Source organism: Arachis ipaensis, chromosome B07 (assembly GCF_000816755.2).
Source record: "Arachis ipaensis cultivar K30076 chromosome B07, Araip1.1, whole genome shotgun sequence".
NCBI lineage: Eukaryota > Viridiplantae > Streptophyta > Magnoliopsida > Fabales > Fabaceae > Arachis > Arachis ipaensis.
Window position 1 is genome coordinate 36,748,031 of NC_029791.2, and position 11,556 is coordinate 36,759,586.

Here is an 11,556-nt window from a genome sequence, read left to right on the forward strand (position 1 = left end):
TAAATATAGAGTAGCATTATAAAAAAAAATAGAAGTGCCATTAAATTTGTAACTCACTTTTTGTAGGTGACACGTCAACTTGAACAAAGCCCTAGTGTGTTGTGAGAAATTATGACTTGAACGAATTTTTATAACTATACTGGTTAAATTTTTAAAGTAATCTTTCACATTGTGCTTTTGAATTAATTTTACTTCTGAGATTTCAATTCCACCCCAAATTGAGTTTTGAGCTGCACACAAATCCTTTAGCCCATTTCTAACGTGAGTCAGCAAGCGGACTACTAATGTGACAGTCACTACCACTTAAGATAAATGAAACAACCACCTAGGATAAATGAAACTTACGTGGTTGGCGCACAATGAATTTAAAACGTTTTGTTTGTGCAAAGGAATAAAATAATTGCTTGGTAGAGGGTTGATCATTCAGGCTAATTTTTTTTTATATGAGATTGATATGTGAGTTATGCTGAGTTATGGAGTATTGGGGAGATATACACGATTGTGGCGGCTTTCAATTTTTTGTTTTAGTGAGAAGAAATCAGACCCAGGGTTTTCTGCCAGTAGCCCAGTACACAAATCGGATCCAGAGTTTACATAAATCGGACCGAGGATTTTCTGCCAGTACATAAATTGGACCCAGGGTTTTCAGTACCTCCTCATACCCTGGTAAAACACCATATACCTTCATAACTCTGCTATACACCAACTCTCCCTCCATATTAAAATTAAAAAGTTCGATCATTCACTACATCTTCTTCGTCTTTTATCTCTAATCCTATAAAACAATTAAGCAAACCTCCTAGTTACTTGGATCTATATATGCTTAATTAGAGCTACAATGTATAGAATTGCTCTGCATTTTTTCCTATGTAACAAAATAAAGGTAACATACTAACATCTACCTAGCTACGTTCCCAGCCCTCAATTTCCTATCTGGCTGTATCATGTTTCATGTTTGCTGATTTATCATTTCTATGATCATCATCATCATCATCATCATCATCATCATCCACAATGATAATTTCGCCATCATCATCATCTTCACCATCCCAATCATCATCGAAATCCTCATCATATTCTGTTTCATATCCTTCATCATCATAATCATCATCTGCACCAGCGCGCAGAGTATGGAACTCGGGAGGAGGAGGACAATCTTCGGTGATTGCCTCGTCCCTCTTGATCACAAGATGCCTAATAACTCTCTCATCTTGGTCCAACATTGTCTTGAACTCGTTGATATATTTGGCGTCCAACTCAAAGTTCATCAAAATGTAGTGTGCATTTTTAGCTTTCTTTATTTTGTAAGCCAGCCTTCTCATACCCCAATCACTAAATCTCCACACTGTGCCTTTCTTTTCCCTCAAAAAGTCTGCAAATGTTTGCGAACATGTCCGGAAAACAATCACAATGAAAGAAAAAAGAAAAGAAAAGAATCCTTAATAAAACAATTTCACACTATCATCCAATTTCAATTGCTGACATGTTCCATAACTCCATTTCTATATAACAATCCATTATAACATGCAATAAGTCCTATTATTTCTATTGGATGGTAGTCTCCGAAGAAAATATACTTTTGCTAATCACTGTTAGCAAATCTTAAACCATAAACTTTAAACTCAGCTAAATATAGCAGAAAGCTTTTCTGAATTCTTACAAGAACCACTGTTACATCTAGCATCTTTGGAAGAATCCAATTAACAATTTACTTGTTATGAATTCACACAGCTTACGTTTTACTACCCTCAGTTCCTTGGAGCATATAGAACTCCCAATATTCCCCTAAAGAGGATAAAGTATATTTAGTGGTTTTTTTTTTTTCTTTCTTTTTCCTTCTCATAACAATGTCTTCCTACTGAATGAATACGAACAAAGAAATCAAAACCTAGCATGTCTACTATGATTTGTTAAGTAACTTGGGTTTCAGCAAAGTACGGTTAAAAACAATATCTATAGAGTTAATTAGACGGATCAGTTACATAAAAACCTAGTCAAATCGGAGATCTTTTTGCGACAGTCAGAGACCAGCTGTTTCTGTCTAGCCACAGTTCAGCCATTTTTTAAATAGCTAGAGTAGGAAATGACCCCCTCAAACGGAAAACTATTGAAGTAATTCTACAGGCATTTAGGGAACATGAATGGCTAAAAATATACACACATGTAAAGGAAAATATTACCTTGAATTTTCTCGTTGACAGCTGCAACTTGTTCCTCGTGCTTTTCATGAATCAAGTAAACCATCTCATAATGGTGCACTGCACAGACAAAGAAGCAAGGCATTGTAAGGTAAAACATTTTACTTTCTCCATGAGAAATAGACAAACATTGGCAAAAAGCTCTTTCATTTTCCCACTTACTCGTGTAAAACAGATAATTTAGCAACCAGCTGTGTTCAATTACTTCGATAGATACAAATACATATGAAATTTTGACTATCTTTATAGAAAAGGAAATTGATCAACCAAAACAAATTGCATTTTCTGTCTTTAACTAAAAAGGACTTATAATTCTGCCTAATAGAAAGGTAAACAAATCAACATACTTTGATCAACACTCGTATCGCTATCCAGCTCAAGCATAAGTGCTTCAAAAAGTTGTCCTGGAAAAAAAAATAAAAAATAAAAAAAGGAAAAACGAATAATCTGAGAACAGTAATCCATAAGACAGAACAGAACTGAATGAATAGCAGAAACACAACCACTCACTTTCTTCAGCATCTTCGAACTCCGGCAGAACCTTGCCATCTTCCTGGATTGATTTCTGAAAATAGATAAAAACACAACATCCATACCAATGAGAAATTCCATCTCACAAAGAACAAATACCAACTCTAAAAAACTAAAAGAATAATATATACAAAACATGGAAATGATGCAACATAATCCTTCCCGAATCTCCGTATACAGATTCTAAACAAGTAACAACTAAACCGAATAATATATACAAAACATGGAAAGGATGCAACATATTCCTTCCGAGTCTCCCCAAAAACTATGTCATGCTACACACCTAAACAATACTCCCCGAATTCTTCACCAAAAATCAAGGTCATAGTTGGAAGAAACTAAATAGTATATATATAACTATAATTAATGATTCATCCAAGAGTCAATCCTCAATAATCATATCATACAATCTAGCAAGTTCTAAAGTTGGCAAAATTTCTTGCTCTCTAGCAATTCTTCCTATAAAAGAGAGTAGGAAAAGTAATCCATTTCCTTACCTTCTATCATGATTGAAATTCTTCCTTTTGAACAAAACAGAAAACAGATAAGAATTTTGCTTTTACAATAGAAAGACATGACTTTCAAACACTAGAAGTGCACAGTACTAATAGAACCAAAGCAATTTATACCGCTACAAGCTTAAGGTGAACGAATTTCCAAAGGGTATCTTGTCCTCAACACAAGAAAACCCACAGAAAAACGAGAAAGAAAAAAAAAACAATTAAACAAACAGTTGGTGTGCGTAAAAAAGCTCACTTCTGGGAAGAAGCCAGTGGACTCGTTGGGGTTGGAAACAAAGCTATGGCTGTCATCTTTATTGTCTTTCTTGTGGGCACTCACAACCAGTGATGCTGATTTTCTTCTGGGCTTGGTTCGAATTGAAAGTGGTAGGAAAGAGGAAGAAAAGGAAGGGTACCCATTTGCGGAGATGAAGAAATGGTGGTTGGTGTTGTGAGGAAGGCTGTGTTGTCTCATCATTAGAGAACCCTGATTGAGCGTGCATTCCAGCTCTTTATTCAAAAGGATTGGACCTACTCTGTTGTTCCATCTCTTTCTTGAGCAAGTATATCAACACATCACTTGAGATAAAAGCTAAATTAAAAGCCAATAGCAAACCAAGCCACCCAAGCACAATAGACAGAATACGAGGTCATGATAAATAGTGCCAGACGTTCATGACTTAACATAAATGCCAATCCTGAATTTCAAATAGAGTCAAAGGCTTAGCAAGTTTGGCAACAATTATATCAACATTTTCAATGCATATCTTTTCTTTTTGTAATATGATCCCTTGTAGAGGAGAAGATAGATAGAAGACGTTCAAAGAAACAGACACAGGAAAAATCCAATTAAGGCAGCTAGAACAAGGGAGAAACAAATATAAGACCTAATTTAAGAATGAGAGAATTAACATCGAACAAATACACAAAGCATCGAGTGATAAAGGATTGTGAGGAGGTACATATAGTCACTGCTAAATTAAGTGTAACATTTAGGGTTCAAATTTTGAAAGTCAAATAATTTCCAAGACAATTGCAGTTCACAATAATTCAACCTATGTAAAAACAGAACCATCTTCTGGAAATGGTTTTCAGCTCACACGAACATTTATTCATTGAGCAGAACCATTTGGTCGTATAATCAATTAATCATAACAGTTTCACAATTGTGACTGGGACCTACCATGACAACAAAAGTAAACTAAACCCTCTTCACCCTAAAACCCTGCGAAAGTCCACACTCCACACACTTCACCCCTGCGATGCGAAAGTCTCCAAAACCCTAAACCCTCTTCCTCTCTGCGAAAGTCGAGGCTTCATCGCACGCCAGGTTGGCTTCACCCTCTCCAAAACCCAAACATTCTTTCTCTCTGCTAAAGCTCCTTCCTCCGTCGGAACCTAATGGGAATCGGAAGTTGCATTACTCGCCTCCACAATTTCCCTCTTCCCTTCCTCTCCCGTTCCCCTTCCTTCTCTTCCTCCTCTTCTCGCTTTAAAGCACCAAAAGCAACCTTCCAGATCCGCTTCTTTCCCCTTTCCACAATCTATGGCAAAAGAAAATCAATTTTCTGTTCCAACGAACACCGTCACGTGTCTTCCACCGCCGCTGCAGCGGCTGTTGCTGCTCCTGCTCTCGCTCCTGACACTGCGACCAAAGTTGGGAAACGAACAGACATAAAAAAAATTCTGATCCTTGGAGCTGGACCAATCGTCATTGGTCAAGCATGCGAGTTCGATTACAGTGGAACGCAGGCATGCAAGGCTCTCAAAGAAGAAGGGTATGAAGTTATTCTAATAAACTCAAATCCTGCTACTATAATGACTGACCCTGATATGGCTGATAGGACCTATATTGCCCCTATGACTCCTGAATTAGTTGAGCAGGTTCTCGAAGCGGAGCGTCCCGACGCCCTGCTTCCCACCATGGGTGGCCAAACTGCCCTCAACCTGGCTGTGGCTCTCTCTGAGAGCGGCGCCTTGGAGAAATACGGTGTGGAATTGATTGGGGCGAAGCTAGAGGCTATTAAGAAGGCCGAAGATAGGGATTTGTTTAAGCAGGCTATGAAGGATATAGGGATTAAGACTCCGCCTTCCGGGATAGGAACCACCATTAGGGAGTGCATGGAAATTGCCAATGAGATTGGCGAGTTTCCACTGATTGTTAGGCCTGCCTTTACGTTAGGTGGAACGGGTGGTGGGATTGCTTACAATAGAGAAGAGTTTGAGGAGATTTGTAAGGCTGGGATTGCTGCTAGTTTAACCAGTCAAGTTTTGATTGAGAAGTCCTTGTTGGGGTGGAAGGAGTATGAGCTTGAGGTTATGAGGGATTTGGCTGACAATGTGGTTATTATATGTTCCATTGAGAATATTGATCCCATGGGAGTTCATACTGGAGACTCAATTACTGTTGCACCTGCACAGACTCTTACCGATAAGGAGTATCAGCGCCTTCGAGATTACTCCATTGCTATAATTAGAGAGATTGGGGTGGAATGTGGGGGATCCAATGTGCAGTTTGCTGTCAACCCTGTGAACGGTGAGGTGATGGTAATCGAGATGAATCCGAGAGTCTCAAGGTCCTCGGCCCTAGCATCGAAGGCTACCGGATTTCCAATAGCAAAAATAGCAGCAAAGTTGTCTGTAGGCTATTCACTGGATCAAATTCCAAATGATATAACAAAAAAGACGCCGGCTAGTTTTGAGCCCTCGATAGATTATGTGGTTACAAAGGTTAGTGACTCGTTGATAATTTCATCATGCATTTTCACTTTTGAATGTAGTTTGGTTGTTGAACATTTACAGCAGAACTAATGTCAATTCTATTGTTGTCGAGGGCTTCTATTTTATTAATTTCTTTAACAGCATTATTACACCCCTTTATATGCTTGTAGAAAAAGTCTTGGTTGTTGATATTATATTTGAAGTCTTGAATCTTCTTGCCTTGTTGTTGATATTATATTTGAAGTCTTGAATCTTCTTGCCTTGTAGTTTATCTTAAGTTTTGTTTGCAATAGCTTAGAGCGTTGTAATATGATAAACCAAAATTTATGCTAGGTCATCAAATATTAGTATTATCTTGATGAATCATTGACAATATCTATTTTGTTATATGTTTGATAATCTTTATTCAAACTTGTTTTTTAATCCCATATGTACTTTTCTCCCATGGTTATTTATATTTTAGATTCCTCGGTTTGCTTTTGAGAAGTTCCCTGGTTCAAAGCCAATATTGACAACGCAGATGAAGTCTGTTGGTGAGGCAATGGCTATAGGGAGAACCTTCCAAGAGTCCTTTCAAAAAGCTGTCCGCTCACTGGAACACGGATACCCTGGATGGGGTTGTTCGAAAGTGAAAGAGTTGGACTATGACCGGGAACAATTGAAGTATAGTCTTCGAGTTCCTAACCCCGAACGCATCCATGCCATATATGCTGCAATGAAAAAAGGCATGAGCATTGATGAAATTTTCGAGTTGAGTTACATTGACAAATGGTTTCTTACTCAGCTCAAGGAGCTAGTTGATGTGGAAAATTTCTTGATGTCCCACAATTTGTCTGATTTGACAAATGTTAATTTTTATGAGGTTAAGAAAAGAGGGTTTAGTGATAAACAGATAGCATTTGCAACTAAATCTGCCGAAAAGGAAGTTCGGTGCAGGCGACTGTCTCTGGGTGTTACTCCAGCATATAAGCGAGTTGATACCTGTGCTGCAGAATTTGAAGCTAATACTCCTTATATGTATTCCTCTTATGATTTTGAGTGTGAGTCAGCTCCCACTAAAAGAAAGAAGGTTTTAATTTTGGGTGGTGGACCAAATAGAATTGGCCAAGGGATTGAGTTTGACTATTGTTGCTGTCATGCATCCTTTGCTCTTCAGGTGTGTTTTCTTCTATTTTATGTTGATTAGATTCCACATTCAAATATTCTTACTTTACTGGTTGCAAATATGCGGCTCAGAAACCAAGTAAAGAGAAAATATATAACTCTTTTTTATCTCTCTGCATGCTTTATCTTTTCTTTCTAAAAGTGAAACTGTAAACTTAAGGTGAGAGTAAAATTAATGAATTGCACGAGTTAAGCCTTTGATCTTGATGACATATTGAATTCAAATGTTACATTACATGACTTGTCTTTTTTGCTTGGTATGTGTCCTGACTTTCGGTTTGGCATATGCTTTTAAAATGATTAATCTTCCCGTATTCTGTCTCTCTCTATATTTGCAGGATGCAGGATATGAGACAATCATGGTGAATTCAAATCCTGAGACAGTCTCTACAGATTATGACACCAGTAATCGTCTATACTTTGAACCCTTGACTGTTGAAGATGTTTTGAACATTATTGACTTGGAAAGACCTGATGGTATCATTGTGCAATTTGGAGGTCAAACACCATTGAAATTGTCTCTCCCCATACAACAATACCTGGATGAACACAAGCCAGCATGTGCCAGTGGACTTGGTCATGTACGTATATGGGGAACATCCCCTGATTCCATAGATGCCGCTGAGGACAGAGAAAGGTTTAATGTGATGCTCAATGAATTAAAGATTGAACAGCCAAAAGGAGGAATTGCCAGGAGTGAAAAAGATGCACTCGCCATTGCGGCAGAGATTGGATACCCAGTTGTTGTTCGCCCTTCCTATGTTCTGGGAGGTCGAGCAATGGAGATTGTTTATAGTGATGATAAACTTGTGACTTATCTTGAAACTGCTGTTGAGGTGGATCCAGAGCGCCCTGTATTAATTGACAAGTATTTATCTGATGCCATTGAGATTGACGTTGATGCACTGGCTGACTCACATGGCAATGTGGTCATTGGTGGGATAATGGAGCACATTGAACAGGCTGGGGTACATTCTGGTGACTCTGCCTGCTCCATTCCCACAAGAACTGTTCCGTCTTCTTGCTTGGAGACAATCAGGTCATGGACTGAAAAATTGGCAAAACGACTGGATGTCTGTGGGCTCATGAATTGTCAGTATGCAATTAATAATTCAGAGGAGGTATTTTTGCTTGAGGCCAACCCTCGAGCTTCTCGCACTGTTCCATTTGTATCTAAAGCAATAGGTCACCCGTTGGCTAAATACACTTCCCTTGTCATGTCTGGAAAATCTCTCTATGATATACAGTTTACAAAAGAAGTCATTCCTAAATATGTGTCCGTTAAGGAAGCTGTTCTTCCCTTTTCGAAATTTGCAGGCTGTGATGTGCTTCTAAGTCCTGAGATGCGAAGTACTGGTGAGGTCATGGGTATTGACTCTCTGTATAATACTGCATTTGCTAAGGCTCAAATTGCTGCTGGCCAGAAGTTACCAACTTCTGGAATTGTGTTTCTTAGCTTAAATGATTTAACAAAGCGTCACCTTGAGAAGATTGCAAAGACCTTCGTCGAGGCTGGTTTTAAGATTGTTGCTACTTCTGGAACGGCTCATGCTCTTAAATCAGCTAATATCCAAGCTGAGAGAGTGCTGAAGATGCATGAAGGTAGGCCTCATGCTGGTGACATGATTGCCAATGGAGACATTCAGCTAATGGTGATAACGAGTTCTGGTGATGCACTTGATCAGATAGATGGTTTAGCTCTGAGAAGAATGGCTTTGGATTACAAGGTTCCTATTGTCACAACGGTTAACGGAGCTATTGCAACTGCTGAAGCAATAAAGAGTTTGAAATCCAATTCTATCAAAATGATTGCTCTTCAGGACTTCATTGAGTGTAAAGAGTCAGAATAGTTTTGCAGCAACCTCTTTCTCTCCTAAGTGGCTATGTGATAGATACTAGTAAGCTTCTGTTTTCCCTCTTAGTGAGAATAGTTTTTCCTGTTAGTATTTGTTAAATGAAAATTATCTTATAATTTGGTCATTGTTCATATCTTGCTTTTTTTAATTTTAAATCCAATTAATAAACGATAATTGCTACTGTTGCATGTTTGCATGATATATTGGTTGATTGTGCAGTAAACACTCTAATTCACATTGCATTTTGTCATCATTTATAATTTATCTTGCCATGGTTGCATGTAGAAGGGGTGATATCACATCTTAATTAATATGAAATTTAAGAACATTAGTATGGTCCTGAAAATTTATTGATATTTTTTAAATTTATTCTCTGAATAAATATCGATATTTTTAAACTTTTTCAGTAAAGGATTAGGAGAGGCATATGAAAGGGATGTGGCATTTGCTACTGCCCTCGAAGATTTTGGGAGTGACCATAATTATCTTCATTTTTCTGCTTTAGTAGATATACCTCATTCTTTCTTTCTCAATTAGAACTAAATATCTTTCTTTCTCTACTAAATTAAATTGTGAACCTTTAATATAATCAGGTCTAGAGAGGTTCACTTGGATATTGGTCTATGTTGCTTGAATTTTTTTGAAGTTTCCAATTCTATTCCAAGCCCGAGATAATCTGAACTTGCATATAATTTGTCTTAAAGAGTATTTATAATCCCAGATGCATGTACTATATTATGTAGAAATTAATGTAATTTTCTAATATCTATGAGAAATATGCTATTTGTTTCCATCTCTAAATGGAAGTAATTGTATTATCATGCCTTCAATTTTAAATCATTCCTTGCCGTGGATATATGGAGTTTATATATGAATTTTTTTTTTCTTGAGAAATGCTGCTATAGTTACATCATTTTGTTTAGGATACCATCTAATTAATATGTTTCCTTTTTCTGTTGTTCATTATTTTTGTTTTTCTATTTGTTTGTTTTAAAAATATTATTGATGCTTAAAATTTTAATAATGGCACAAATATGCATGTATATGGTCAGAAACGGTATGTATGATTTATATTGAAACTTTTGGCACAAGAGTTACGTATTTCCCTCTGTTGAAACTACTTATTGGTTGTGCTTTTCTCTTTGATCCATGAATTAAGAGTAGTTCATTTGGTCATATTTGTTCTGAGACTTTTTACGATGCATCAGCTCATATGGTGGATCTTTTCATTCTATTTTTTTTTTTCTTTTTGTCCCTTTGCACATAATGTGTTGTCTTAAAAAATTTTCTGCCATATAAACTTTGTTTTTCTATTGCATGCTCCCTTCAAAGTGCTTTTTCTTCACGAATTTAAGTATTAGTATATAAGCTGATTTTGATTTTCAACTTAAAAAATATTATGCTATTCATTTACTGTTATAATCCATGGTAACAGATAAATGAGAAAAAAATTGACAGAAAGCTGGAATTGAATTTTACTAATGGTGAGATTTAGATTTACATTAGAGATACACACTATGTAAAGGATACTAACTATAAAAAAACTAACACATTTACTCGCATCTATCAATTAAGTAACTAATATCTCTAAAATTTATTCTGATTGGTTGGTAATTAAATGATCGGACTAATATTTTAGTTTACAGAATATTTTGGCTTGGAGGAAGGAGGCTAGGGTCAAGATGCTCACAACACTGGGATTCATGTTGGCACCTTGAAATGAGAGCAGGGAGTGGATGAAGAAAACTGTCTCAGCATCAATGGCAGTGAAACTGACGCTACCGTTTCTAGAGCACCCACATAGAACTTTGCATAAGCTTAAGTCTTTCTACTTTTGCCAACTTTCACCCACTACAAATTTAGCATATTAAATTGACTGTAAGTTTTTATCAGAAATTCAGCTTTTTTCTTTTGGCCTTGAACCATCAATTCATTTAACCGATGTTATGTTAAAACAAAAAAAGCTTTGGAATAATATTATGTTCACACTATAGAGATGTTACCTTCTTAGGCAGCTAATGTTACTATCTAAAGTCTAAACATTTGTGATTAGTCTAAAACGGGTTTAAGAAAATGTCACATTCGTGCTGTAAAGAATGTATCAATATCCAATTGGGAGTGTGTCCACATTTTCCATAACCAATAATTTTTCGTAGAAGAGGGGTGAAGTGACTTTGTTATGGCAAAAGTATAGTTGTAAGGACCTAAAAGGAAAAAAAAGGTTACAGTATGTAGTAGGAGTGAACCATAAAGTGAAGTTGGCTAATGTTGTTGTTTTTAAGGTCAACACGCATAGGGCTGGAAGTGAGCCGAGCTGAAGTTAAGCTTAAGTTCGGCTCACGAAAATTGAGCTTGGCTTACGGCTCAACTCATTAACAATTGAGCCTATTTCTTAAGCTCAAGTTTGGCTCACTGAAAGCTCATCAGCCGACTCGAGCTCACGAGCTGACTTAAATAACAGAAACATAATCTATAATTCTATATCAATAAATTATAACTTATATATAATAAAAAATATTAATTTTATACATAAAAAATAATTATAAAATTTTAAATAAGAACATTAATATATATAAAATTATAGAT

At 36.7% G+C, this 11,556-nt stretch overlaps 2 protein-coding genes and 1 pseudogene across 4 annotated transcripts; 2 read left to right on the forward strand and 1 right to left on the reverse strand.

Moving 5' to 3' along the window:
• LOC107608729 (30S ribosomal protein S6-like) lies at positions 570–4,543 on the reverse strand. 3 transcript variants are annotated; one of them, XM_021107639.1, is made up of 6 exons: positions 4,413–4,529; positions 3,486–3,927; positions 2,709–2,763; positions 2,546–2,602; positions 2,181–2,258; positions 570–1,372 (listed from the first exon to the last, which is right to left on the reverse strand). In XM_021107639.1, the coding sequence occupies exons 2-6, from the start codon at positions 3,705–3,707 to the stop codon at positions 930–932; spliced, it is 855 nt and encodes a 284-aa protein (XP_020963298.1). In that variant the 5' UTR covers positions 3,708–3,927; positions 4,413–4,529; the 3' UTR covers positions 570–929. The 3 variants fall into 3 exon arrangements, with proteins under 3 accessions (XP_020963298.1, XP_016165928.1, XP_020963299.1); XM_016310442.2 differs by lacking the exon at positions 4,413–4,529 and adding an exon at positions 4,285–4,397; XM_021107640.1 differs by lacking the exon at positions 3,486–3,927 and having other exon boundaries at positions 4,413–4,543.
• LOC107608728 (carbamoyl-phosphate synthase large chain, chloroplastic) lies at positions 4,604–10,857 on the forward strand. The gene is made up of 4 exons (XM_016310441.2): positions 4,604–5,959; positions 6,414–7,106; positions 7,453–9,012; positions 10,617–10,857. Exons 1-3 carry the CDS (start codon positions 4,631–4,633, stop codon positions 8,962–8,964), a joined length of 3,534 nt encoding a protein of 1,177 aa, XP_016165927.1. The 5' UTR covers positions 4,604–4,630; the 3' UTR covers positions 8,965–9,012; positions 10,617–10,857.
• Positions 9,994–11,556, forward strand: part of LOC107607092 — a 4,139-nt pseudogene continuing 2,576 nt past the window's right edge.

Excerpts from the sequence above, each read along its gene's own strand:
- LOC107608729 (XM_021107639.1), bottom strand. The coding sequence starts at position 3,707 with ATGATGAGACAACACAGCCTTCCTCACAACACCAACCACCATTTCTTC. Across the intron at positions 2,603-2,708 it reads GTTCGAAGATGCTGAAGAAA|GACAACTTTTTGAAGCACTT; the intron begins GTGAGTGGTTGT and ends TTTTTTTTCCAG. Across the intron at positions 1,373-2,180 it reads TGTCAACGAGAAAATTCAAG|ACTTTTTGAGGGAAAAGAAA; the intron begins GTAATATTTTCC and ends AAACATTTGCAG.
- LOC107608728 (XM_016310441.2), top strand. The coding sequence starts at position 4,631 with ATGGGAATCGGAAGTTGCATTACTCGCCTCCACAATTTCCCTCTTCCC. Across the intron at positions 5,960-6,413 it reads TAGATTATGTGGTTACAAAG|ATTCCTCGGTTTGCTTTTGA; the intron begins GTTAGTGACTCG and ends TTTATATTTTAG. Across the intron at positions 7,107-7,452 it reads ATGCATCCTTTGCTCTTCAG|GATGCAGGATATGAGACAAT; the intron begins GTGTGTTTTCTT and ends CTATATTTGCAG.